Source organism: Brachionichthys hirsutus, unplaced genomic scaffold (assembly GCF_040956055.1).
Source record: "Brachionichthys hirsutus isolate HB-005 unplaced genomic scaffold, CSIRO-AGI_Bhir_v1 contig_1248, whole genome shotgun sequence".
NCBI classification, from domain to species: domain Eukaryota; kingdom Metazoa; phylum Chordata; class Actinopteri; order Lophiiformes; family Brachionichthyidae; genus Brachionichthys; species Brachionichthys hirsutus.
This window is the reverse complement of record NW_027180779.1, coordinates 1-27,500: the sequence shown is the minus strand read 5'-3', so window position 1 is coordinate 27,500 and position 27,500 is coordinate 1. Positions and strand designations below refer to the sequence as shown.

The 27,500-nt window shown below is 52.6% G+C and overlaps 4 protein-coding genes and 3 non-coding genes across 8 annotated transcripts in view; 6 read left to right on the top strand and 1 right to left on the bottom strand.

Moving 5' to 3' along the window:
* Window positions 1–673, bottom strand: part of LOC137916683 (autophagy protein 5) — a gene marked incomplete at its 3' end in the record, with an annotated part of 3,065 nt that extends 2,392 nt beyond the window's left edge. The window contains exons 1-2 of the mRNA XM_068759653.1: window positions 617–673; window positions 76–280 (exon numbers count right to left, since the gene is read on the bottom strand). Coding sequence (XP_068615754.1) covers window positions 76–183 — 108 coding nt within the window. The remainder of the gene's footprint in view (window positions 1–75; window positions 281–616) is intronic.
* Window positions 674–958: 285 nt separating this feature from the next.
* On the top strand, window positions 959–2,969 carry LOC137916686 (dynactin subunit 3-like). The gene is made up of 7 exons (XM_068759657.1): window positions 959–1,105; window positions 1,673–1,757; window positions 1,857–1,943; window positions 2,026–2,109; window positions 2,335–2,393; window positions 2,482–2,541; window positions 2,677–2,969. The coding sequence occupies exons 1-7, from the start codon at window positions 1,004–1,006 to the stop codon at window positions 2,770–2,772; spliced, it is 573 nt and encodes a 190-aa protein (XP_068615758.1). The 5' UTR covers window positions 959–1,003; the 3' UTR covers window positions 2,773–2,969.
* An 833-nt stretch (window positions 2,970–3,802) lies between these two features.
* Window positions 3,803–11,075, top strand: LOC137916684 (cytosolic 5'-nucleotidase 3-like). Of its 2 annotated transcripts, none has more exons than XM_068759654.1 (8): window positions 3,803–3,942; window positions 7,703–7,801; window positions 7,889–7,958; window positions 8,047–8,179; window positions 8,253–8,342; window positions 8,428–8,590; window positions 8,803–9,003; window positions 9,872–11,075. In XM_068759654.1, the coding sequence occupies exons 1-8, from the start codon at window positions 3,805–3,807 to the stop codon at window positions 9,971–9,973; spliced, it is 996 nt and encodes a 331-aa protein (XP_068615755.1). In that variant the 5' UTR covers window positions 3,803–3,804; the 3' UTR covers window positions 9,974–11,075. The 2 variants fall into 2 exon arrangements, with proteins under 2 accessions (XP_068615755.1, XP_068615756.1); XM_068759655.1 differs by lacking the exon at window positions 3,803–3,942 and adding an exon at window positions 6,640–6,656.
* Window positions 11,076–11,378: 303 nt separating this feature from the next.
* On the top strand, window positions 11,379–11,450 carry trnap-agg (transfer RNA proline (anticodon AGG)). Its single transcript has one exon. It is a non-coding gene; the product is annotated as a tRNA-Pro (tRNA).
* Window positions 11,451–12,306: 856 nt separating this feature from the next.
* On the top strand, window positions 12,307–12,378 carry trnap-agg (transfer RNA proline (anticodon AGG)). Its single transcript has one exon. It is a non-coding gene; the product is annotated as a tRNA-Pro (tRNA).
* Window positions 12,379–13,233: 855 nt separating this feature from the next.
* Window positions 13,234–13,305, top strand: trnap-agg (transfer RNA proline (anticodon AGG)). Its single transcript has one exon. It is a non-coding gene; the product is annotated as a tRNA-Pro (tRNA).
* Window positions 13,306–14,797: 1,492 nt separating this feature from the next.
* LOC137916685 (protein PTHB1-like) lies at window positions 14,798–27,409 on the top strand (the record flags this gene model as incomplete). The annotated part of the gene is made up of 11 exons (XM_068759656.1): window positions 14,798–14,909; window positions 15,515–15,665; window positions 16,905–16,969; window positions 17,060–17,173; window positions 18,926–19,100; window positions 22,175–22,259; window positions 22,370–22,547; window positions 25,217–25,346; window positions 26,951–27,132; window positions 27,202–27,278; window positions 27,356–27,409. Coding segments are annotated over exons 1-11 (1,323 nt in total), but the record flags the coding sequence as incomplete, so codon positions are not given.
* Window positions 27,410–27,500: the final 91 nt, after the last annotated feature.

The window sequence follows — 27,500 nt, the reverse complement described above, 5'->3', positions numbered from 1 at the left end:
CATTCCTAAAACCTTTGAGTGAGTGCAACGATGACGTCGCTTACATCGTCGGGCTCAAACGATGACGTCACTTACATAGTAGGGCTCAGCCTCTCTCTCGGTGACTTCATCCTGGTTCAGGGTGAAGCAGGTCGGGATCCGGCCGAACCACACGTCCCTCAGCACGTCCTTGTCATCTGCCATGCTGCCGGTTCTCCCAGCGGCACATAAAGAATAAATACCCCGAACAAAGACCCTGAGGTCCGGGGGTAGACAGCGTCGTGTTGTCAACAACCACAACCTGGAAGACGAGCAAGCGTCGTTTAAACCTTTAGCAAAGACAATGTCAGAAACACGGTGAGGGTTTGGGCCGGACATTTAGCTCTTAGCAGTTTGTTGTGGTGCTTATTACGAGGTTATAGCTCCGCTCTGAGGCTTTCAAACTCCAACCCGGTCAAACTACGCAGAGGCACACCATGACGTTAGCGCTGAGGCTAGCTAAGCTAACGTCTTGTAGCCACAGGAATCACAGCGCCGGACAGCTAACCAAAAACAAACATACTTCCGTCTTCTATGTTTGTATTGTTGTACACAAACTAAAACATCTCCCGCCCTGGAAGGAGAACGAGAAGCTTACTTTCTGTCGACGTTGGGTAGAATGGAATGAAGGAAGAAGGGCCGTGACTGTCGGTGTTGTCATTCCACTACTGTTACCGAAGGAGAGTTACGAACCTCATTAAAAACAGCGGCCCCTAGCGACGGCGGCCTTTGCGGCAATAACGACGTCTTAAACATCGCGAATTCTCTTAAATTAAGAACGCGTATTGTATATGGACAAAATGTTTAAGAAGAAACATATTTAAATTATCTTAGGAAGCTTGTCGGCTAAATATTTTCACAATCTAAACGTCATTTAATATCAAATCAATATCGACCCACGTCATCAGTATGCGACCCTCCAAGTCCGTGACTCGTTAGGGCAGACTGTGTTGAATTGGAGCAATATCTCTGTCTGTGCTAAAGAATGGATAACAAACTGGAAATCGATAACCTGAGGGTGCGTCTCCAGACACTGGAGACGCGGATTTACGGTGACAGACGAAGCGGAGGTGGAAAACCCGTCCAGGTTGGGCCCGAACCCTGTCAATGAATAAAGGGGGAGCTAGCGTAGAGGCTAGGCTAATGTTAGCATAGCAAACCTCACGATAGCTCTGCCAGCTGCTGGTGGGGAACGCCCTTTTCATTTTATTTAATTTTGCTGTTTAGTTTTTATTAATAATACGTCTCAGTGGAGAGTCTAGCTGCTGTTCGATTATCGTGCCGTAGTTTGGATCTGCTAAGTTAGTTATTTTTTCGGTTAGCGGTAATCTAAATTTTGTAATGCTTGATTTTTGGAAGCGAATTGACTAAAATGTGTTCTGGTTAACCGCTGAATAGTTTGTTTCATCATGGCATCACCGTATGACACGATAAACACTTCCAACATTTAGATTAGCTTGCTAATTAGCTTGCTAGCAGATGTGTTGTTTATATTACAAGAGCTAACATATGAAATCATTCCAAATCTGCGCTGTTAAACCTAAAGAACAGGTACTGAAGGTGTGCCTAAGCACGTGGATACATTGCAACGCCGTCTATATCCGTTTGTTAATAGCTAACTAGCTGTGAACCGGATGGATCTTCTGTCCTGCAGTGTGCCGAGTCCTTGTCCAGGATTCAGGCGGGTCTGACCAACACGGCCAACAAGAGAGAGCGAGTAAAGATATTACACAAGAAGAGTGAGTCGCACCGTTCTGTTTGTGTAAAATGACGTCACGGCACTCACGGCAGGGACGTTTGGCGAGTCCTTTGTGTACTCGGTTGTGTTTTCGGTGCAGTTGAGGACCTGTTGAAGTACCTGGACCCTCAGTTCACCGACCACATCGCCGTCCCTGACGCCATGAAGCTGGAGTTCATTCTTGCCGGTGAGAACCGGGAGCTGTAAATGGCGTCTGTTCTGAATGTGGTTCTGTCCTCACCGGCCCCCTGCTGGGTCTGTCTCCCCAGAGGAGGACTTCCTGCTCTCCCAGGCTGCTTTGCTGGAGCAGGTCGGTAACTTGCAGCAGCTGCTGGACAGTAACTACATCAGAGGTGAGCGTCGCCAGGCAGGAAGTAGATGATTGCATTCGGCCTGGGATCGGATTCTGGATCGGGTGTCGCTCCACGTGCGTCCCCGACTGCACGCCGTAGTCCGTGCTCCGCTTTAGCCACGTCCGTTTGAACATCCCAGCGGGTTCCGCGGCTTAGAGAGAGAGGACGGTGGTGGTGCGTTGCCGTGACGACGTTCAGCTGCATCGGTTGTCTTTCCGTCCACAGACGTCCCTGAACACGCCACCAAGCTGCAGCGCCTGTCACAGATTCACATCAAACAGCAGGTAAGGGGTCTCTGTCCCCGCCTCTGTCCCCGTCTCTGACCCAGTTCATATAGCGGACTCCTCCATGTCCTCCTTCTCGGACCTGCAGGACCAAACTGAGGCCCAGTCCCTGGAGGTGAACAAGCTTTTTGAGGAATACAACAAAATGGTACGCTGCCATTTTCAGCTTCTTATTTTATTTCCACTTAATAAAAATGTCTGATTTCATCCCCTCCTTCATCAATGACGCGATTGGCTGCTGTGACATAGCTCCTCCCACTCAACCCTGACCTCTGATTGGCAGATGTTCCTGCTGTCCAAGCAATTCACCCAATGGGACGAGGCCCTGAGGAAGGTGGAGGAGGCCGAGGGCATCCGGCCGGTGGAGTCGCTGCTGTAGACGCACGCTACTGAGGATGATGAGGACGAAGGAGGCTAGCGGCGCTGATCTACTGGTCATGTATCAGTGACAGTCACGTGACCTGCTCTCCTGCCCTCCCTCTCCGGATCTGGATGCCTCCTGACATGTACAAACTTAATGAGCTTTGTTCTTTCCTGTGTTTTTGGTTTTAAATGACAATAAATGTTACTTTGTTCTTACACTATTCTGGTGTGTGTCTGTTGTGTCTTTAATCCCACACGCAGATTCAAGAGGCCAGAAATGACGCTTTAGAAGAAAATCATCTCAATCTCGTTTTCAGTTTGTTGAAATAATTCTTAATAATCAGTTATATGACTATGACTTTTAGCAATATTGAAACGACTACATTCGCCTCCACGGAGTGACCGTCCGGTGACGTCAGAGGCAACGGGCAAGCTCACGACAAAGATCGTCTATTATGGGATGCCTCCAGTGCTTGAACTATCACACTTTAAACCTGACACCGCAACATGGAGGCTCTCGTCCTTCAGTAGTTGTTGTAAATCACATTCACGACAGACTAACGCACACTCGATAACATTAAAATAGATTATATTTATTATCTTATATTTATGTAATGAACAGGCTCAACACATAACACTGAACTACACATGTCACCACATGCACATAAGGAAATGAGAATGTTCACTGAGTCGTGTGTTTTTAATAAAGATAGTGGCTGTCCTATGACCTTGTGCATATGATGTGATGTGCTTTATTTTGGTATTTCCTGTACAAACGGAAGTGTTTTATTTTGAAAACGAAATGGACGTAAAACGTCTGATTCAGGGATTACAAATAACCACTTTTAACACAAAAACACTTTAAAGAGGGTAACAAAGCGAGTTTAATCAGAATACATGTTTAGAAGCATCATAATATTATTTTATCCAACGAGTTCGAATAGAATCAGTGCTCGGTCATCTGCAGCATAGACGATCTTTGGCTGGACGGGCCAGCCGGAAGGAGGCGGGAGGGACTCTCCGGTGGAGGAACAGCGGGCCGACCGTCATGGACAGGACGGCTGTGGTGAAGGTCGGGGCGGCGGCCAGCGCCAGCGTCTGCGCCCTGCTCGGCGGCGTCGTCCTGGCCCAGTACGTCGTCGCCAAGAAGAAACGAGCGGGCAAGAAAACCCGGATCATAGAGATGGTGAGTGAAGCTAGCCGGGGCTGTAGCCGCGGGAGGAAACTAGCTAGCGGAAACAGGAAGCAGGCGTGGTTGACCTTCACAATAAAAGCGCTCAAAAGTTGTCACCTTTCGAGCGCGCTATTCGTTATTTTGTGTATCGGAAGGGGCAGCGTACCCGGTCCTTTGCGCATCCAGCTCCCCTCTGGCTCTGTTTATGCAAGATAACATGGCTATCTAGAAACCCGGTTCTGCTTAAACAGCCCGATCAGCCTCCAGCACCAATCTGTGTTTCTTCGTTGTGCTTTCCCTTCCTCTGCATGTCCTGTAATCTGGCTAATGGCGTGCATGTTCTCCATGCAGAGTTAGCGGGGCCTGCGCATGGGGCTAACGCTAAGTTACACAGGCCTGGAGTGGAACAGAACGCCTGCTGGACTCATCAGAACCGCTCTTTGTGGATTTGGGCATGGCCTGGTGGAACAGGGGCGCGTGCCGGTTATTGTGGCGGCGCGTAACCGGAGAGGATTGACCTACTTTTGAGGAGCTGTGGAATGCGAGGCGGTCTAGGCCAGCAAAAACGGGGCCCCGGTTGACCCGGGTTGTGTTGCGTTCATGACGGCGGCGGTTCTGAGGGGAGCAGTTTGTGAATCCTCGTTCGGCTAGAACTGAGGGTCAGCGTTGGGTCCAGTTTGAGAGTTCCAGATTCACCCGAGACTTGTGGCGTGTTCTCCCCGTGTCCACGTGGGTTCTCTCTGGGCTCCGCCCACGACGACGTTCGACGGTCTCGTGTCTCTTTCAGTGTCAGAGAACACGGAACATTACCCTAATTAACCTTTAATCCGCCAGCGAGCGCGACCGTCAAACGGGTTTTGGTTTGGGTTTTGTTCTTCCCGTTCTTGTGCAACGAGCTCGGTAGTTTTAGGATAACGTCTACGTAGCTTTGTGCAAGACGAGGTCAAAGCTGTGTGTGTGTGTGTGTGTGTGTGTGTGTGTGTGTGTGTGTGTGTGTGTGTGTGTGTGTGTGTGTGTGTGTTGTGTGTGTGTGTGTGTGTGTGTGTGTGTGTGTGTGTGTGTGTGTGTGTGTGTGTGTGTGTGTGTGTGTGTGTGTGGTGTGTGTGTGTGTGTGTGTGTGTGTGTGTGTGTGTGTGTGTGTGTGTGTGTGTGTGTGTGTGTGTGTGTGTGTGTGTGTGTGTGTGTGTGTGTGTGTGTGGTGTGTGTGTGTGTGTGTGTGTGTGTGTGTGTGTGTGTGTGTGTGTGTGTGTGTGTGTGTGTGTGTGTGTGTGTGTGTGTGTGTGTGTGTGTGTGTGTGTGTGTGTGTGTGTGTGTGTGTGTGTGTGTGTGTGTGTGTGGTGTGTGTGTGTGTGTGTGTGTGTGTGTGTGTGTGTGTGTGTGTGTGTGTGTGTGTGTGTGTGTGTGTGTTGTGTGTGTGTGTGTGTGTGTGTGTGTGTGTGTGTGTGTGTGTGTGTGTGTGTGTGTGTGTGTGTGTGTGTGTGTGTGTGTGTGTGTGTGTGTGTGTGTGTGTGTGTGTGTGTGTTGTGTGTGTGTGTGTGTGTGTGTGTGTGTGTGTGTGTGTGTGTGTGTGTGTGTGTGTGTGTGTGTGTGTGTGTGTGTGTGTGTGTGTGTGTGTGTGTGTGTGTGTGTGTGTGTGTGTGTGGTGTGTGTGTGTGTGTGTGTGTGTGTGTGTGTGTGTGTGTGTGTGTGTGTGTGTGTGTGTGTGTGTGTGTTGTGTGTGTGTGTGTGTGTGTGTGTGTGTGTGTGTGTGTGTGTGTGTGTGTGTGTGTGTGTGTGTGTGTGTGTGTGTGTGGTGTGTGTGTGTGTGTGTGTGTGTGTGTGTGTGTGTGTGTGTGTGTGTGTGGTGTGTGTGTGTGTGTGTGTGTGTGTGTGTGTGTGTGTGTGTGTGTGTGTGTGTGTGTGTGTGTGTGTGTGTGTGTGTGTGTGTGTGTGTGTGTGTGTGTGTGTGTGTGTGTGTGTGTGTGTGTGTGTGTGTGTGTGTGTGTGTGTGTGTGTGTGTGTGTGTGTGTGTGTGTGTGTGTGTGTGCGCGTGCGTGTGTGCGTGCGTGCGTGCGTGCGTGCGACACAGACATGATGTACGTGTTCAGACTCAACCAGACATTAAAATGCTGCAGGATTCCATGCTTGTTTTTACATGTGAACGAATGTGTGAGGTCATCACTGAGGCAGCATCGCATTAAACGCTGTACATGCATTACTTCATATATACATTAAACTGTTAATATATGTGAGTATGTATTTGTGAGCAGCAGTATGGCTTTATGCCGAGGAAGTAGCGGTGTAGCGTCCCCTGCAGGACAACCCGTACGTATTTAAACGCTATACGTTACGCTACGTTACACTGACCCTTGACCTGAGTCGTGCTATTTGCTACGTGTGTGTGTGTTGTGTGTTAAAATGTGCGTGTGCTGAGGTGAGTGCGTCCTCCATGATGGATTCTAAAGGTTCTAGGGGTCAGAGGTCACATTACTGAAACCGGGTAGATTACAGTTCAGCATCTATTTATACTGAACCGTGTGTGTTTGTGTTAAAGCATGTTGACATGAGTCAGCTGATGGTGTGTGTGTGTGTGTGTATATGTGTGTGTCAGCCTCTGGCAGAGGGCGGGGCTATGCTGTCTCGTCTATTTTGGGCAACGCCCCTGACTGTTGCCGTGGATATATAAACCCTCCGCAGCCGCTGGATCTTTTCCTCACTTTTTCTGAAACCACGACAACAACCTCGCGGTAAGTGTGTGTGTGTGTGTGTGTGTGTGTGTGTGTGTGCGTGCGTGCGTGCGTGTGCATGTGCTGATACTCCACGCTGCAGCTGTTCATCATGACTACCAGAAAGACATTTATACTTTGCACCAAGAGATTATTCGACCGTAAACGTGACTTTTCCTGCTTGTCAAATAAATCCAGACTTCCGGCTTCGTTGATTCTGGAAGATTGAATCCGACTCTCGAAGAGGATTCGTGCAAAATCCCCCCAAAATACACATCAGAGGTCTCTGAGTGTGACGCAACACGTTTGTGTCGACGTGACGTAGTTTGAGCTGCAGATTTCAGCGCCGTCAGGTGAACGCACCTTTAACACTCAGCTGTGTTTTCCTGCTCGACTGGCTTCGACTTCCTGGACCGCGGCGCCGCTCGGCCGACGGCGGCTCCCTCGGGAGAACCTCGTTCCTCCTCGCTGGTTTTCGTTGTTTGTCACGAGGCCTGGCGCCGTGAAGCTTGCGGTTCGTTTGTGTTGTGGTTCTGCCGGCGGTTCAGAGGGAGTCAGAGAGCCGCTCTGAAACCCGACGCCGCTTACGTAAGGCCGCTGGAAGTCTAGCCGCGTGGCGGCGCTTCGTGTTACATCAGCACGGCGTGCGTGTGCCGTCTCCACTGCACCTGCACGTGTTTTCCTGCAGGGCAGGAATTGTTCCTTTGACCCTCTGGCCTCGTTTAAAATCACTTTTTACTGCCCACTCGGCTTCATGGATGGAAACGGAAACGGACGCCGATGCTATAAGGTTAACGTAAAGTCACCGACCGGCTTCTTTAGGGTCCATCGTGAAACCAGACTTCATCTGCGTGACCTCTGCAGCGGCCTGCGTGACCTTTACAACGGCCTCCGTGACCTCTGCAGCCCGAGCCCGGGTTCTCCTGTAGTTTCAACCAAAAGAAAGCCGAAATGTGTGTCTCTATGAAACTAGGAGTGTCTCCCCAAACCGGGCCGGGGGCCGCGGTTCTCTTCCTGGTTCCGGTCTGAAAGCTGAATTGGATCTGAATTGAGCCTCTCCCCCACAGATGCCCCAGTTTGACAAGACAACAGTCCACATGAGGGACCCGGAGAGGGTGGAGCAGATTATCTGTGACCTCATCAAGGGAGGAGCCTCCAAACTCCAGGTAGAGTCCTCTGAGTCCGTGTGGTGCTTCAGCACCCCCTAGTGGTGGCGCTCGTTGGTGAACTCGGCCTTCTCGCTTCTATTCCAGGTCATCACAGACTTCGACATGACGTTAAGCAAGTTCGCCGTCAACGGCAAGCGCTGCCCGACGTGCCACAGTGAGTAGAGGCGGAGTCACGCCGCGCTGTTCTGGCCCCGCCCCCACCCCCCGGAGGCTCGTCTCAGGCTCTCCCCGTCGCTTTGCAGACATCATCGATAACTGCAAGCTGGTGACGGACGAGTGTCGGCAGAAGCTGCTGCAGCTGAAGAACAAATATTACCCCATCGAGATCGACCCCCACCTGACCACGGAGGAGAAGTTCCCCTTCATCGTGGAGTGGTGAGGGCTCGTCTTCTTCTGCTTCCGCTCGCAGCGGCAGGAGAGAGCAACACCGTCTGGCGTGTGTCTGCAGGTACTTCAACTCGCACAAGTTACTGGTGGAGCAGCGGTTAGAGCGGGGCAAACTGTCAGAGGTGGTGAGGGAGTCTGACGCCGCACTCAGGTACCCACTCACCTGGAAAGAGGAGGACACGGCTGTCTCTTCGCCGTGTCTCTCACCGTCTGGTCTCTGATCGTCTCCCTGGCAGGGACGGCTTCGAGCAGTTCTTCCAGCGTCTGCAGCAGCACGACGTTCCCGTCTTCATCTTCTCCGCCGGCCTGGGCGACGTCCTGGAGGAGATCCTGCACCAGGCCGGCGTCTACCACCCCAACGTCAAGGTCGTCTCCAACTTCATGGACTTCGACGACGACGTGAGTCCGGCCGGCCTCGAAGCCGGGCTTCGATCAGGAGACGTCCGGTCCCAGATAATCCAGATCCCAATCTGCTGTGGGAATGTTTGGCCCAGATTACCCGAGGCTGCGCGGACTTTAGCGACCCGACCCGTCCATCCCAGTAAACCGCTAACACGGTCGCCAGGCCGCGCAGGCTTCGTCTGTTGTGTGATTGGCTCTTCACCCCGCAGGGCATCCTGAGAGGCTTCAAAGGTGAGCTGATCCACGTGTACAACAAGCACGAAGGCGCTCTGAGGAACACGGAGTACTTCAAGCAGTTGAAGGAGTACTGCAACGTCATCCTGATGGGCGACTCCCTGGGAGACCTCAGCATGGCCGACGGCGTGCCCAACGTGGAGAACATCCTCAAGGTCGGCTTCCTCAACGACAAGGTACGACGGAGTCCGCGGGCCGCTCGCCGTAGTCCGGGGGCCGTTAGCCGGAGTCCGCGGGCCGTTAGCCGGAGTCCGCGGGCCGTTAGCCGGAGTCCGCGGGCCGTTAGCCGGAGTCCGCGGGCCGTTAGCCGTAGTCCGCGGGCCGTTAGCCGTAGTCCGCGGGCCGTTAGCCGTAGTCCGCGGGCCGTTAGCCGTAGTCCGCGGGCCGTTAGCCGTAGTCCGGGGGCCGTTAGCCGGAGTCCGCGGGCCGTTAGCCGTAGTCCGCGGGCCGCTCGCCGTAGTCCGCGGGCCGCTCGCCGTAGTCCGCGGGCCGCTCGCCGTAGTCCGCGGGCCGCTCGCCGTAGTCCGCGGGCCGCTCGCCGTAGTCCGCGGGCCGCTCGCCGTAGTCCGCGGGCCGCTCGCCGTAGTCTGCGGGCCGCTCGCCGTAGTCTGCGGGCCGCTCGCCGTAGTCCGCGGGCCGCTCACCGTAGTCCGCGGGCCGTTAGCCGTAGTCCGCGGGCCGTTAGCCGGAGTCCGCGGGCCGTTAGCCGGAGTCCGCGGGCCGTTAGCCGTAGTCCGCGGGCCGTTAGCCGTAGTCTGCGGGCCGCTCGCCGTAGTCCGCGGGCCGTTAGCCGGAGTCCGCGGGCCGTTAGCCGGAGTCCGCGGGCCGTTAGCCGTAGTCCGCGGGCCGTTAGCCGTAGTCCGCGGGCCGTTAGCCGGAGTCCGCGGGCCGTTAGCCGGAGTCCGCGGGCCGTTAGCCGTAGTCTGCGGGCCGCTCGCCGTAGTCCGTTGCCGGAGCACGGTTACTTCCGACCAACATAAAAGCATGCAGCCATTTTTTTTTTTACCTCCCATCGTTTTGCCTTCTCCTCTGGTCCCCCTGCAGGTCGAAGAACGCCTGGACAAATATCTGGACTCGTATGACATCGTCCTCGTGAGGGATGAGACTCTGGAAGTGCCCAACGCCATCCTCCAGAAGGTTCTATAACTCCTCCCACTGGTCATCAGCCCCTCCTCCAGACCGCTAACACCAACTTACACCTTTTTCATTGGTCCAGAGTGGCCAATGTTTCACCTCTTCCACGCCCCCCCCCCCCCCTCCAGCGCAACCTGTAAAATACAGCTTTTAAAGACATTTGGCGCCCCCTAGTGGAACTGTTTAAACGTCCCCGCTTGTCTCTCGTGTGTCTCGTCTGTTTGTTCCTGATGTTTGCGATAAAGAAGTAACCAGAAGTAAGATTTATTTCTATTTTATAAACACCGGCTCCATCTTTAAAATTCAATATTTTAATTCATAGACTTATTTATTGTGGCGGTATGTTTTATACATCATAAAACTGGTGCCCGCAGATTGAGCTGCTCCAGCTCGCTGATGAGATCAAAGGGTGCGGTTTACCATGAGAATGAACCGATCAGTGATCAGGAGAAAAGCACTTTACCTTCTGTGACACCCAGCTCTAGTCGTGATGCGTCTTCAGCCTCATGGTAGTGCGTAGCAGAGGTTTAAAGGAGCAGTTCCACTCGTCGTCATGCAGAAGGACGTGTCGTGGAGTTGGTGAAACATTTCTGGAGCGTTGCAGGATTCTCCTGAACAACCAAAGAGGATGGGGCAAAGCGAGCGATCCAATCAGCGCCACTGGTTTGAGCTCGTCCCTTCTGGGTGAACTGTCCCTTTAAAGGAGGGACGACTGCTCGTGGTCTTAGGTGAGGACAGAAAGAGAACTCCAGAAAAAATGAAGCCCCGCCTTTAATCTTTGTATTGATCAGAAAGTTAAAATATCACGTGTTGAATGTTGTCCTAATTGTGCTGCTATGACCTGCATGTTGCCTTTTCTTGTTAAGTTTGTCAAAGAAATGGAAGACTAAATATATACATATACACACACATATATATACATATATATTTGAAATGCGGGGGCTACTGTATATGTGGGCGTTATATATATATATATAAATGTATATTGTTTGTCTGAATTCGGAGAGCTCCCAAGTTTGGACTGGTGTGTTGTATTTTTATAAGAAGTTGGCTTCCTGTTTACTTTGGTGGTAATATTTCAAAAAAGTAATAAAATGTTGTGACTGGATCTGAAGATTTGGAACCATAAACATTTTAATAATATTCAAAGGTGCAAGTATTCGTGTTTGGTGCGTAGACAACGTACCTGAGCGTATTATTGCTTTAATCGTCGCGTCTGCCTTGCGGGTAACGGGTTCTGCTGGAGCCTATCCCATCCCGCATGAGACGCCGGCTCATCGCACTGCCGCGTCTTAAACATCAAAAAGTCCAGTTTCATCTGCAGTACCACGACCCACCCCTAGAGGGGCGAGTAGCGGAAGACAGAACCCGGTCAACGTGGCATCTCCTATACTCAATCTGATCCCTGTTGTGATGTGGCTCGTTGGTCTAGGGGTATGATTCTCGCTTAGGGTGCGAGAGGTCCCGGGTTCAAATCCCGGACGAGCCCTCGCTTCCTTTTCGACCTGAAATTAGGTTGGAGTTTTTTCTCATTTCATGAATACTTGTGATGAAAAAACAAAATCAATGAGTATCAGGGTGGACAGTAGAGCAGCGCTTTAATAATGTCATTAATTGTATTTATTTTTAAAATCTAACTCTTATTATGTGGTTGATAATTAACCCTTTAAAGCCAAATGTATCATATTTGATGCACTTGGCCTTTCAGGATTTTGAGATTTCTACATGATAAGTTTGACATTTCCCCCCCCAAAAAACCCTGATGTATTCAATCAGACACATGCATCTGCATGTTCAATGTGAAAAATTCCGGATTTAGCAATGACTATACAAAAAATTAAGGCACAAATATCTTTATATATATTTTTTTGTACCAAGGTTCCATAACAATCTTAATTTCTCAAAATTGTGTTTTCCTGGCAAAGGGTTAACAGAAAGTAGTTATATTCATAGACGGAATTGGAAATAGCTTTCCTACTTCTGCTTTGTACATTAAAATGATTCTCATCTTCAACAAACCCTCCGACAAAACCTTTCAGAGTATAGGATAGAATAAATTTGTGAAATACACACCTCATTAAATGTAAGCAAATGACGCAATTAAATATTCATACATTTCTTGTAAGTTCCAGAACAGAAATCTGAACAAAAATAGTCTTAAACTGATCGCCTCTTCGTCAGCAGAGAGAAAGAGGACGATGACGTTGCTGCAGGTCGAGTCTGCAGTTCACCAAGTCGCCTGTAGATGTCAGTAAAACATCACAAGTTCAGGCAGCAAAAAGACAGCCAGTCAACGTGGCGTCGACTGTAACTCCAAAACTCCTGCTCAAGCGCAACATCTGTACGGCTCGTTGGTCTAGGGGTATGATTCTCGCTTAGGGTGCGAGAGGTCCCGGGTTCAAATCCCGGACGAGCCCTCGCTTCCTTTTCGACCTGAAATTAGGTTGGAGTTTTTTCTCATTTCATGAATACTTGTGATGAAAAAACAAAATCAATGAGTATCAGGGTGGACAGTAGAGCAGCGCTTTAATAATGTCATTAATTGTATTTATTTTTAAAATCTAACTCTTATTATGTGGTTGATAATTAACCCTTTAAAGCCAAATGTATCATATTTGATGCACTTGGCCTTTCAGGATTTTGAGATTTCTACATGATAAGTTTGACATTTCCCCCCCCAAAAAACCCTGATGTATTCAATCAGACACATGCATCTGCATGTTCAATGTGAAAAATTCCGGATTTAGCAATGACTATACAAAAAATTAAGGCACAAATATCTTTATATATATTTTTTTGTACCAAGGTTCCATAACAATCTTAATTTCTCAAAATTGTGTTTTCCTGGCAAAGGGTTAACAGAAAGTAGTTATATTCATAGACGGAATTGGAAATAGCTTTCCTACTTCTGCTTTGTACATTAAAATGATTCTCATCTTCAACAAACCCTCCGACAAAACCTTTCAGAGTATAGGATAGAATAAATTTGTGAAATACACACCTCATTAAATGTAAGCAAATGACGCAATTAAATATTCATACATTTCTTGTAAGTTCCAGAACAGAAATCTGAACAAAATAGTCTTAAACTGATCGCCTCTTCGTCAGCAGAGAGAAAGAGGACGATGACGTTGCTGCAGGTCGAGTCTGCAGTTCACCAAGTCGCCTGTAGATGTCAGTAAAACATCACAAGTTCAGGCAGCAAAAAGACAGCCAGTCAACGTGGCGTCGACTGTAACTCCAAAACTCCTGCTCAAGCGCAACATCTGTACGGCTCGTTGGTCTAGGGGTATGATTCTCGCTTAGGGTGCGAGAGGTCCCGGGTTCAAATCCCGGACGAGCCCTACAAGTACCTTTTTAAATTGATAATCCACAACAAACAATTGATATTTAAATTTAAATCTGCAATCCATAGAAATAAAGTGAAAAGTGAAATAAATAATTTACTCTATGTCGTACATTTTACCAGCTGAAGTATATTTTCCATTTTATTTTTGCAGTAGTTTAGTTGAGGATGACGATGCAAAGGACAGGGTGAAGTGGAGAAGGTTGATTCGCGACCCCTAGTACTAGTACTAGTAGCAGTACTAGTAGCAGTAGCAGTAGTAGTACTAGTTACTAAAAGCGTAGTACTAAGGTTTTTAGCTGGAAATCAGGAGAAACACAATGTCCTCTTAAAACTCTATCTCCCAGCAGCCCACCCACTTCCGTTCATGCGCACAAGCGCCGGCTTTCCGTAGCGCGTCAGTGTCATGACAACAAGACGATGGCAGCGAGCAAGAGGCTGAGAATGTGATTTCTTGCGTGACCTTTGGCTTTTAAGGACCGGCTCGTGCGCGTCAAGGTAAGACGTGACTTTGGCGCTCAGGTGGTCTGTGTCGTCATTAGCGGGGATGACGTAACAGCAGCAGCGTCACCGGTTCTCGCCCTTCTAGCTAGTATCGAGGTGACTAGGAGAGCTAGCTTATTAGCCCCCCGAAGCTAAAGTTACGTCGGCGGGCTTTGAGCTGGAAGCTAACTAAGCTAAGCTAGTTAAGCGACTTTAAAAAGCGACCGAAGATGTGTGTGGTTAAATTACGTCACATGTTTGCCACTGAATCATAAATGACGTAGTTGTGATTACGTGAGCCCACTGACACGTGTCCCGGTTAACGAATACGTAAAAATACCGACGCCTGCGACGAATAATGACGTCATTCGACTGTTTATTTCTCGAGGATTGATCTGAGTATTTGATGGGCTTTTATTTAATCCTCGAGTATCATATTATCAGATAAAATATCAGTTTCCCCATCAACAGGTGTGCACAATCGCAAAACCACGTGACAATGCTAATAAGCGACTGGAACCATTACCTCATCAGAGGGGTCGTTGCCATGGTTACAGCTTAGCGTTGTCTTTGGAACAACTTTCAGGTTGAATAATAATTAAATCAGACAATCAAGGTGTTTTTATTCCCAGCATGCTGTCCGGCCTCAAGCTTTTTGGGATGTGTAACTTTTATGAGGTGGGCGGGGCTCCGGCACGCCACGTGAGCTGCTGTGTAAAATGAATGCATGGATGTATCTCATGGGGACTCCCAGCCGGGATTAGCTCCCTGTTGCACCTGCTCAGCACTTAATCTGAAGATAAGCCGCCTACCTCCTTCCCCGGGGTCATGTGACTGGTCCTCAGGTCCGCCCACTGGTTGCAGGGGTCACTTTGTAATCCAGAATTCCTTCCGCGGGTTCGTTCACCGTTTTACTCATTAACTTGTGCCGTATAGTTTATTTCTTAGCTGTGTTGAATTCCCTTTTTCCTGTTCTCTCGTTTGCTCTCTGTCCAATCAGAGGCGGCATGTCTCTGTTCAAGGCCCGTGATTGGTGGTCGGCCGTGCTTGGAGAGGGGGAGGAGTTTGACCAGGGATGCTTATGTGTTGGTGATGTGGACAACGGCGGCCCCGGACACGGTCAGTGTGTGTTTGAGCAGGAAGCGTGTCGTCGTTCCATGTCCGAACGGAAGTACGTTCTTCTGTCGGACGTTCTTCTGTCCGACGTTCTTCTGTCCGACGTTCTTCTGTCCGACGTTCTTCTGTCAGACGTTCTTCTGTCAGACGTTCTTCTGTCAGACGTTCTTCTGTCAGACGTTCTCCTGTCAGACGTTCTTCTGTCAGACGTTCTTCTGTCAGACGTTCTTCTGTCAGACGTTCTCCTGTCCGACGTTCTCCCGTCAGACGTTATTCTGTCAGACGTTCTTCTGTCAGACGTTCTTCTGTCAGACGTTCTCCTGTCAGACGTTCTTCTGTCAGACGTTCTTCTGTCAGACGTTCTTCTGTCAGACGTTCTTATGTCAGACGTTCTTCTGTCAGATGTTCTTCTGTCAGACGTTCTTCTGTCAGACGTTCTTCTGTCAGACGTTCTTATGTCAGACGTTCTTCTGTCAGACGTTCTCCTGTCAGACGTTCTTCTGTCAGACGTTCTTCTGTCAGACGTTCTTGTGTCAGACGTTCTCCTGTCAGACGTTCTTCTGTCAGACGTTCTTCTGTCCGTCCCGTCTCACTCGTCTGCGTTCCAGATAAGCTGGTGGTGGGAAGCTTCATGGGAATGCTGCGGATCTTCTCCCCGCACGGCCTCAAGCCCAGCGAGGAAGCTCCAGCGGAAGCCCAGCTTCTGGAGGTCCAGCTCCAAAACGCCATCATCCAGGTGGAAGTGGGCAAGTTCGTCTCGTGAGTAGCCCCGGCAAAAGGTCGAAGGTCACAGAGGGGTCAATGTCAGTGTTTTTTATTTATTCGTTTATTTAAGAGGGACAGCACACATTAATAAACATTTCTGTAAATGTGCCAGAATTAGCCAAAAGGCTATTTTACATCTGTTGTCCCTGGACAGAGATTCCAAAGCCCCCAAATAATACACATATGAAATAAGATTAATAAAAATACAGATATAAAATAACTATCAAATAAAATAATTTGCATGCGCTTCTGCCTGGGAAAGAGGCGCGGCCCTTCCTTTGGCTCCGTGTCACGACCTCCTGGGAATTATCAGCATTCACGGCGTAGCTTGTAATAAAGTCTGAACTCATCGCACCGCTAACTGCTTTGCCTGGACGGATGCTGCAGGAAGAGGACCGGGGAAAGTAGCGTCGAAGACGAGCCGGGTTTGATATGTCCGACCTTCACCGATCAAGCCTGAAGCTGAACAGGAAACGAACAAACAGACGCCGTCGCCCTCGTCGGGCTAATCAGGAGCTGCTTTGCTGTGGAAGAGATCTCCTTCCTCCTCCAGCCTCCAAGAAACAGGAGGACCACCCAGGAATCAGCTGATCAAAGGGACCGTGATCGGGATAAGTGGACCCGTAAGGAGGCTTCATTCAGGCCTGGACTTTATTTTAACGACTCTTCCTCGGCCGATGTGGGTGACATAGCGCCCGCTCCTCCCCCCACCGATCCCGCTGCAGAGGAAGCTTTCTGGGAACAGCTCCGGTGGTTTTCCTCGGGAGGCTTCCCACATCATCGCGCTGCAAGCAGAATCCGGCTCGACGGGTCCGGTTGGACGCGGCCGTGGTTTCCTGCCGGTGGGCATCCCGGAAGCCGTCCTCGGCGGAGAAGCACGTTGTAAATATTCCCGGGGCAGACCGAGGCGGGAAGACGGTGGAATGTCTCGTTCTCAACACTGAGCGGTTTTCCAGGGAAAGAAGCAAACTTGTGGAGCCGCTCTTCCTCTCCTTGTTGTTCCGCTTCGGCGGCTGGCAGCGTTCGTTGTGCGTCCGGAAGGTGGACAGATTCCTTCCATGCGGCTTCGCGGTGAAGAAAATACCTCAGATCCCTCAAATCGGCATCAGTGAGACGTTTCAGCGGTTTCAAACGTTCCCCGGCTGTTCCAGGAGCTGGAATCTGGACTCATTGGCCGGGCGGCCTGTCCAGCGGGGGCTCGAGGGGTTAATGTCTTCCCCTCTCTCCCCTCAGGTGCTCGGAGCTGCTTCATCTCGCCGTTCTCCACCCCAGGAAGCTGTCGGTCTACTCCGTTTCAGGTGAGGCGGCGTTTGGTGCACGCCATCGGTTTTTGGCGCCCCCCCGTCCTCACACACTTCCGCTTGTTGTCCCGATCCGTCCCCACGCAGGCACCGCCGGGACCGTGGAGCACGGAGACCAGTACCAGCTGAAGCTGGTCTACCAGCACAACCTGCAGAGGACGGCCTGCAACATGGCCCACGGCGCCTTCGGAGGGGTTGCAGGTGTGTACGCCCATCACACGGTGTCCCCGGAGGGGTTGCAGGTGCGTACGCCCATCGCACGGTGTCCCCGGAGGGGTTGCAGGTGTGTACGCCCATCACACGGTGTCCCCGGAGGGGTTGCAGGTGTGTACGCCCATCACACGGTGTCCCCGGAGGGGTTGCAGGTGTGTACGCCCATCACACGGTGTCCCCGGAGGGGTTGCAGGTGCGTACGCCCATCACACGGTGTCCCCGGAGGGGTTGCAGGTGCGTACGCCCATCACACGGTGTCCCCGGAGGGGTTGCAGGTGTGTACGCCCATCACACGGTGTCCCCAGAGGGGTTGCAGGTGTGTACGCCCATCACACGGTGTCCCCGGAGACGGACTCTTCCTCAGACGAAGAGGAGGAACGTTCATCTGGGCTGCAGGCACAAAAACATCTGGAGTCTGGTGGAGGGAGAGCAGCCGGGATCTTAAAGTTCAAACTATGGCGCTCTAGTGTGTGTGTGTGTGTGTGTGTGTGTGTGCGTGCCTCGGTACGACTGGTAACGAGGGGGGGGGGGGGGGGGTGAACTTCTGGAAAAACCAAGTAGGGGAAACTCTTCAGTCGTCTGCCTCCGAGAAACACACGCGCACGGGGAAACACCTTTAAAGCTGTGGCATCCCATAATAAAGGCTGCATTGTCAAGGTGTGTGTGTGTGTGTGTGTGTGTGGGTGTGTGTGTGGGTGGGTGGGGGGGGGGGGGGGGCGTTTAAGTGCAGACTCTGCGGCCATCCCGTGTTTCCTGTTCTCCCCTGTTTCCACCACTAGATGGCACTGGAGGCTGTAGAGTTGGGAATGAACTTGATTCTGTTTTTCATGGAGGGAACTTTCCAACCTGGGTCCGAGGTCAAAGTTCATCTGATCACCGTTAACTCCGAGGATTGATCTGGACTCGTCTCAGAGTTGTAGATTTCCTTGCCGTCTCACGGAGCGTGCGCTAAAATAAACCGGCGGAGAACGCGCATGCAGAAACATACCAGACGTGTGTGTGCGTGTGTGCGTGTGCGTGTGTGTGTGTGTCTGTGTGCGTGTGTGTGTGTGTGCGTCTGTGTGCGTGTGTGTGTGGGGCGCTATAATAGCAGCCATTTAGCAGCGCTGTAATAGCAGCTCTATACTAATACTGTTCTAATAGCTGGGCTGCTTCTGGGTTTGGGTCACATTCCGGCCACACACACACACACACACACACATACACACGCACACACACACACATACACACGCACACACACACACATACACACGCACACACACATACACACGCACACACACACACACACACACACACACGCACGCACACACACACACACGCTGCTCTGTGTTCTGGCTCTGTTCTCCATGTGGGTCATGTCCTCTTGCCGCTCAAACAGAACTCTTTGACACGTCCTACCTGTGAGGGGGCGGGGCCATGAGAGATCACACGCGTGGCCTCTCATTTTCAGCGTGTTGGGCCGTCCCTCCGGCAGGCAGCATATTTATGGAGGCACGAAACAGATGTGCTGCTTACCTGGGCAGGTGAGGCAGGCCTGGTGAAGGGCGGAGGTCAGAAACCCAAACGTGGGGCCAGCTCCATTTTGTGCTGACAGGAAGTGATTGGCTGTCCCGTCCTCCGCCCTCGGTGATTGGCTGTCCCGTCCTCCTCCCTCTGTGATTGGCTGTCCCGTCCTCCTCCCTCTGTGATTGGCTGTCCCGTCCTCCTCCCTCTGTGATTGGCTGTCCCGTCCTCCTCCAGGTCACCATTCCCTGTGCATCCAGTCTATGGACGGGATGCTGATGTTCTTCGAGCAGGACAGCTACTCCTTCGGCAGGTTCCTCCCGGGGTTCCTGCTGCCCGGCCCGCTGGTCCACAGCCCCAGAACCGACAGCTTCCTGACGGTGTCCTCTGCCCGCCAGCTGGAGAGCTACAAGTAGGCGTCTTCATTTATAGTTCTTTTATTTCCTGTCAACTTGGTCCAATTTATTCTACCTGAATAAATAAATGGACTCAAACAGAAGAGAGACCATAAATGTAAAGTTTTACCACTGATTCACAGCAGCATGGAGGATGACGTCTATCTGTGAGTGTGTGTGAGTGTGTGTGTGTGTGTGTGTGTGTGTGTGTGAGTGTGTGTGTGTGTGTGTGTGTGTGAGTGTGTGTGTGCGTGCGTGCGTGTGCGTGCGCACGCTCCTGCAGCATCAGCTGCTGATGGTTAGCGAGGGCTCTGACTAACGCGCCGCCATCTTTACGGCATCTGCTCTCAGAAGTCGTCCGGATTGACCAAAACAGATTTACACACAGTTTGATCGGAAAGTACCTCTCTTTAATATAAGCACACGCCCCCCGCCCCCCGCCCCCGCCCCCACCCCGACGGAGGCACGGGGGGCTTTTAGAAGTCCTCCAGACGGCGAGGTTGTGTGGCTACGTAGCGTTCCTGTCCACCCAGCTGCTTGTTATCTGGATGCCCCCCCCCCCCCCACCCCCCCAGGTTAAACACTTATTTCACACACGCACACATTCAATTACACAGAGACAACACGTTACACGACGGCGCTGCGTTACCCATAGCAACAAGCTTCTTATTTCCGCCAGCGGCCTAGCATCGTTAGCTCGGCTTTAGGCCCCATCCAGGGGTCGGAGAGTTTCTGCCACAGCGGTCCAGATTATTTAGACGGACGTCCCTCCGGCATCTCAGATCATCGGTTATCTGCCCCCCCCCCCAGCTAAAGGGTAAAGCCACCGATATTTGTCATGAGGGTCGGGCCGTCGCTCGCTGACTGCTCGGCTGTTCTGCCTCGCTGCGTTTATTTAGCCTGCTGGACCGACTCCCGCCCTGATGAATGAGAGCTTGATTTGGTCCAGTGTGTGCGTGTGTGTGTGTGCGTGCGTGCGTGCGTGCGTGCGTGCGTGCGTGCGTGCGTGCGTGCGTGCGTCGGCGTCGCCTTTGAGATTTCAGTTTGTGTTTATCCGATACACAGAGAGGCCGTATCTGTGCGTGTGAAGGTAGGCGAGTGTGTTTGTTTGGGAAGAGATCCTCTTTCACATAAATGAGACACACACACACACACGCACACACGCACGGAAAGTCGTCCACATGTCTGAGCAGGTAAGAAGCGCGGGCCACGACTGGCGAGTTCTCGTGTGAGACGCATGGCGGCGGCTCATCCGATTGGCGCTGTGGCGTCCAACACTGGCGGCTTTGTCTGATTCCCAGCCTCTTAAACCAACATCCATCCAGCGACTGATGGATGGAGGCGCACGCACGCACGCACACACACACACACGTGTGGTTTAATTAACTCATGCTAGCTCGTAGTCCGTTAGTGAGACACCTCGGGGACGGGTGGAACAGAGGAAGTTATTTTACGGCGTTGTTTTAGGATTATCGGGCTGAATTTAATCCCTCCGCTCCGTCCGCAGGCCGCTGACACGTCGAATCTATTTTCTGGTCCGTTCTCTCCAGCAGGAAATGGTCACGGCGTGATAACAAGGTCTCTTTTCTGGCAGCCGTCCCACGGAGCGGCTCGTTAGCCGCCCTGGAGGACGCAGCTTCTGTTCGGATCGGTTCAGAGCCAGAACTCTGGAGCCGGGTCGGCTTCAGCGGCTGCTTCACGCAGAATATGAGGAGTTAAAGTCGTTATTTATGGTCATGTGACCAACCAGCGTCGTCCAAGTGTCAAACGCAAGCATCAATCTGGAGCCAGGAGACATTTCGTGATTTCTAAAAGCCTTGGTTGTCCTCCCGGGACGCCCTGCGGTCCACACAATGTCCAGCAACACTTTGACCCGCGGCCAGGTGGGATTGGGCCATCGCCAACCAGGATGACGGGAGGGACAACTGTCCCATCCGGAGGGGTGGGAGTGAACCCCCCCCTCCCCCGAGGACACGAAACACGAGCTCGAGGATTCTCTGCTTCCCACGATATCCAGTTTGATAGATGATCGTGGACCCGGTCCTCCCCCAGGGCCCGAACAGACACCGTGAAAAATGCTTTCGGCTCCACGCCATGATGGGATCAAAGGGAAGTGGAGGACGGCCGCCAACGTCTCGTCCCAACCGAGGAAGCTGCGAGCAGATAGATCAGCAGCAGCTCCGGTTCCGAGTCGGACCGGGTCGGCCTTGGAGCTCCGCCTTCATCCAGGTGTTGGAGTCCAGGATAGAGTTCTGCCAAGCGCCGTCCGCCGCCAGCGCCTTACCGGAAAGCTGCTGCTGCTGATGAAGCCAAAAGCAACTGACCACAGATCAGTCCGACCGCTTTATCCTCAGCCTCTCGGTGATTAAACGCGATGGAGCGGCGTTCCGGGGAGCGGCGTTCCGGGGAGCGGCGAGCCGGCAGCTTGTTGACCGACCTGACACAAGCCCTGAAAGAGAAGAAGAACGCGGCGCCTTCGCTGAGGGTTCTAATATCGGACTTGTTATTCTGTGCTCGACCCAATTAGCACGTTAATGGATGATGGGGGCTCGGGTTTCTGCCCGGGCCGGAGCCAGAGCGTGGCTGGTGTTGGTGCGGCTCTGGTCCAGCGGTAAAAGCAGCAGAAACCGGAAAGCAGAGAGTCGCCGGTTCGAGTCTTTCATCTCGCATGAGCATTTAGGTTCCTGGTTCCACAGCGGGAAACACAGCGCTCTCTGGTGGCCCGCTACGAGGTTCCATCAGAACCTCGTCGGGGTTCTGATGTAGCGAGCGGGTGGAGGTGTGTTCCTGATCGCTTGTACTTTAGAAACAATCAGAAAGAACTTACTGGACTTTCTCTTCCTAAGGCCCCTCCCTTAGGGGGAGGAGCCAACTAGCCACTTAATGTGATGCATCGAAAGTGAAAACTAATTTCTGGATCCGCCCACCGGAGAATCTGATTGGTTCTTATCTCGCCCATCGAGCTTCATGGAGAACAGGCTGCAGACAAATAAACAAAATGAATGGAGGCGGAGCCAACAAAGTTCTGACGGTAGTAACATGAAATGCTGGATGTATTTACACATGGAGGTCTGACCCCCCGCCCCCCCAGGTACGAGACCCTGGCCGTGGCCACAGAGGCAGAGAGTCGACAGGATCCTGATCTGCCCCTGAAGATGGGGGGCAAAAGGCTGACGGTGAGTCCTGATCCAGCTCCAGCAGAGACCAAAGTCCTTCTGAAGACACTTGGGTTGAGCGTGTGTGTGTGTGTGTGTGTGTGCGTGTGTGTGTGTGTTCTCTCCCACAGCCCGATTGGACCTTCGTCCTCGGAGAACAGGCCCTTGATATCTCCGTCCCATCCTTCTCCTCCTCCTCCATCTTCGTTCTGGGCGAGAGGAACCTGTACTGTTTCCGTGACAACGGGCAGATGCGCTTCATGAAGAAGCTGGAGTTCAACCCCAGCGGCTTCCTGCCCTACGCCTCAGGTAAACGGCGTTCCTGCTCGATGAACCCGCTTCCTGTTCCGCTCGTCTCCTGCACATCCCGTCTGGTAAAAGGCTGAATGCTGATTGGCTGACGTCGAAGGAACATGCGCCGGACGTTTCACGTGACCACGTGACTTCAGCAGCCAGTTGGCATCCGACCCCCCCCGCTGTTCCCGAGGGGTTCCAGCCGACGGCGGCGTGTTCAGCTTGGAGCAGCGCCGCCCGACCCGCCACGGATCGGTGCACCTGCCACGACCCAACTCTTGAGAAGAAGTGGAACAAAAACACACAGAAACGCGTTCTGCGCCGCGGCCCGGCGCCGCATGACCGGCTCTGCAGGAAGCGGGTTCTGGCAGCGAGAGATGGAATTACTGAAGGAGCTCTGCTGCGTTGGTTAGAACCCAAAACGGAGCGCTGAAGACGGCAGGAAGTAGCACAGCAGGAAGTAGCACGGCAGGAAGTAGCACGGCAGGAAGTAGCACGGCAGGAAGTAGCACAGCAGGAAGTAGCACAGCAGGCAGTAGCACGGCAGGAAGTAGCACGGCAGGAAGTAGCACAGCAGGCAGTAGCACGGCAGGAAGTAGCACAGCAGGAAGTAGCACAGCAGGCAGTAGCACGGCAGGAAGTAGCACAGCAGGCAGTAGCACGGCAGGAAGTAGCACGGCAGGAAGTAGCACGGCAGGAAGTAGCACGGCAGGAAGTAGCACGGCAGGAAGTAGCACAGCAGGAAGTAGCACGGCATCTGATAGTCGTCAGCTCCCAGTCATCGTTCTTCTCCTTCTTTGTTTGGCTCGTTTCTCGTCCTCCTCATTTCTGCCGTCTCTCTTTTGGTCTCAGAGACGAGCAGTCTCTCATCCCTTTTAACACGTCCCAAAGTTTCTTTGAAAAGACTTTCATCTCACACGTTGTCTTTCATCTGTTCCACACGCCAGATCGGTCTGATGCTTAATATCACTATCGCTGCAAGAATGAGTTGAAGAACAAAAACCGAATGAGTGGCTGAGATGAAAGGTTCCGTTGCGTCCTCCCTCGGGCCAGATGTGGATCAGCTGTATCGGCTCGGTAAGAAGCCCATGTTCTGAAGAACCGATCGTGTTCTGAACGGATTAAAAAAGGTTGAGAATGCTTGATGGGGCCCAGACCCTGCCTCCAGCGCCCCCCCCAGGTGAGATGAGTGTGAGACCCTCGGTCCAGCTAAATAAGACGTTCCGGTCCCCATAGAGCCCGACCGTCGCTGCTGACATCGCTCACTTTTAGAAGACGCCTGATTCTTCTCGGCCCAACTGAACCCGGCCAGAGCGGCGCTGAAACGCAGCAGAGCGGACCTTCGCTGGAAGCCTTTTCAGCGTGACGCAGTGAACGAGCTTTTATTACGAGCAGCCGAAGCGCTTCTGTCTGGCTGCGTTTACGCGGCTCGTACCACGCAGCCGTTCACGTGGGGGTATTACTGCATCCGGAAAAGGCCGAAGAAGGGAGGAGCATGGGGCCTGGACACGCCTCCATCATGGCCGCTCGGAGCGTTATAATTAGGCTGTAGTCCTAACACTGGTGCTGGATTGGTGTGTTTGGGCTTTGGTGTGGCGCCGACACACACACTCTGTCATTTTGACCCCTGCGCCGTCCCACCCTGCTGGCCGGCGCCGGCGCCGGCGCCGCATTATGACCTGCATCCAACTGTGCGAGTCGCGGGCCCTGTTTGCTTTGCGTGTGGCCGCGACCTCAGATCTCTCCAGGCGGTAGCGCCACCATCGGTGGCACGGACTGGACCTGTGTGTGTGTGTGTGTGTGTGTGTGTGTGCGTGCGTGTGAGAGATAAGTAGTATTTACATGGCGTGTTTGTAGCCAGGAGAAAGTGTGCACGTGATTTCACTTGTGTGTACACCTAAAGCTGACGCTTGAAATGAAAGGGCTCGGCGACAAACCAGAAACCGGTCGACCTCGTCTCCAAGGGCAACGCCACCTCCCACAGGAATGTCTTATTTCCGTGCTCCGTGGCTGGATTTGTGAAAACGCACCGAGAATCAGGCTAAAGCGTTGAATCTGTGTCTGCAGGGAAACCGAGGCGGGTTCCTCGCCGTCGGACGCCGGGTTCCTCGCCATCGGACGCCGGGCTCCTCGCCGTCGGACGCCGGGCTCCTCGCCATCGGACGCCGGGCTTGACTCGTAGCAGCCGCCGTTAGCAGTCGATGACGCACGTTCTCGACCGCCTCTTCTTCTGATCATTTATTATTTCATGACTTAAAGACGTAATGGAACGCGGCTTCGCACAATGGGTCCGTTTCAGCGAGTCGTCGCACGCCGGTTGACCCTCGGCGCCGCGCGGCACGCTCCCGAAAACGCTCACTCGAGCCTCGGTTCATTCACAAAGCAATAAATGAAATATATGAAATGACACAGATGTAAGCAAACGTGAAGGAGCCCCACATCTGCAGCGCGTTAGGGGGGCCTTCGTAGCGCATTATAACACGTTCACAGATGCTTCGTGCCTCCACTCGGACACGTCGTTCGCTCCGATGCGCCATCGGCAGCTCGTAAAGCATCGCGGACGAGAGTAGTGACCTGGAGGCTGAGCGACGGCGCTCGGGTTGTATCACTACCGTTAGAAATGCATGAAAACGCCGCGTAGCGGCCGGTAGGCTGTTCTCACGCCTCTGTCCTGTCTCCGTCAGGGACCGACGGCTCCACCCACCTGTTGCTAGGAAACCACACCAACATGCTGCAGGTGTACCAGGACGTGACTCTGAGGTGGGCCGCCCAGCTCCCCTTCACGCCTGTGACCATTCGCCTCGCCAACTTCCCGTGAGTGGCCACGCCTCCGCCTGTGATGACTTCTGATTGGCTCTCACGCCCCGCCTGTTAATCCGTGCACACACACACACACACACACATGACTGGAACAAACAAACACTGTCGGGGCTTATTCTTCTCCTCTGGCGAACTCGGCGCGCACGCCAGCACGCTTGTCCCGCCCACCACACAGGTGCACGGAAACCCGCCACTAGCTGCTGTCTGGAGGTGGGGCTGTGGCGGTCAGACGGTGCCCACCCATGTCCACACACACACGCACACACACACACACACACACATAGCTACACAACCACACCTCACAATGTGGCTTGTCTGTGGAATTTCAGTCTTAAAAGGTTTAACTTCAGGAAATGGAAAAGCACACAACGTTGTGTGTGCACCACACACACACACACACACACACTGCTGGATGTCACATGTTTCTGGTACATCCATGCACTCAGCCACACACTGCATGTGTGCATTTACACAAAGCAGGTACATTTCTACACATGCGGTGTAAAAGGTGTTTATCGGCTCCAGAAATCCAACAGGAAATGACCCGGCAATGTCTTCCAGCTGTCCAATCAGAGCAGAGCATTTGTCTTCATGCAAACGGCGGCAATCAAAGCCCAATTTGACACAGTTATAACGTAAAACAAAAACATGGCCGACACTGTGTGTGTGTGTGTGTGTTAGATGCAGCAGATAGTGCGAGTCTGGGTCGCTGTTTGGTTTAGTTTGAGGCCGTGTTGTTTTAAACTGCGTGATAGTCATCGTTTTGTTCGCCGTGTTGGTTTAGCGCTGCAGCGTGGGACGGGAACACGTACACAACGCGCAAAAACAAACGCACACAGTCAGCCAGCGGCTCCGTGTGAATGCGTGGGAGACCCAGCGGGACCGCCGGACAAATGGTCCCGCCCTCTTTGGCCTTTTTCACCAACGTTTTGTGAAACAAACGAGAAGAATTTTCGACCGCGTCATGTCAAAGGCAAGTTCCTCAGAGCCATCGTCCGACACTTTAAGAGCCCACCAGGCTTTGATGTCCTCAAAGAAGGAGCCGCTTAAGTGAAGAAGTGTCCCTTTTCCTCGGCGGCACGTAGATCTGGCTGTCGTCTGCATAGCGGCAAAATGAAATGCCACGCTTTCAAAATAAAAATAGAGCCCAGAGCAAGCAGGTTCAGGGCGAAAAGCAAGGGGCCGAGAATGGAGCCCTGTGGAGCCCCGCATGACGGGGAGCAGAAGACGCACTTAGTTCCAGGTGTGTGTGTGTGTGTGTGTGTGTGTGTGTGTGTGTGTGTGTGTGTGTGTGTGTGTGTGTGTGTGTGTGTGTGTGTGTGTGTGTGTGTGTGTGTGTGTGTGTGTGTGTGTGTGTGTGTGTGTGTGTGTGTGTGTGTGTGTGTGTGTGTGTGTGTGTGATGAAGTGTTTCTGCAGCAGTTAAAGTAGTTTAATGTCCCTCAGACACCCTCCTGAACAGGTGTAGAGCCAGCCGCCGACCTGAACCCCTGGGGTGTGTGTGTGTGTGTGTGTGTGTGTGCGTGTGTGTGTGTGTGCGTGTGCGTGCGCGTGCATCTGGAGCCTATTGAGTCCCTCCTCTCCTCTCCGCTCCTCTCAGAGAGCTGAAAGGAGTCGTGGTCAGCCTCAGCTCCGACGGCCGCCTCCTCTGCTCCTACATGGGGACGGACCCCTCCTTCTTCAGCACCCCCCCGGTGGACGCCAGGGAGGCGGACTACGAGCAGGTGGATGCCGAGATGAGGAAGCTGCAGAGGTTCATCCGACAGGCCAGCAGGACTCGGGGTAGGGGTCTGTTCCTGAGCAGCTAGTTCTGGTTTCACAATCTTAATCCAGATTAAACTCTGATTCTAGACATCCTGCCTAAAGGGGGCGGCGAGGACGACCTGGTCATTACAGCTGCTGTTTCCTCCAGCATGGACAGCCCCTCGGTACACACACACACACACGCACACACACGCGTGCACGCACACACACACACTCACTGTTCTCTTGTTTCTCTCCACAGCAAGCTCTGATTCCTGATATGGACGGTCTTCCTGTCCCTTCGGTGACCATACAGGTAAGCCCCGCCCCGTACGTCTTCTCTGATTAGTATTCTTGTCTTCCGCACCCTGTGACCCCGCCCCCCCCTCCTCTTCCTCCCTCCAGGT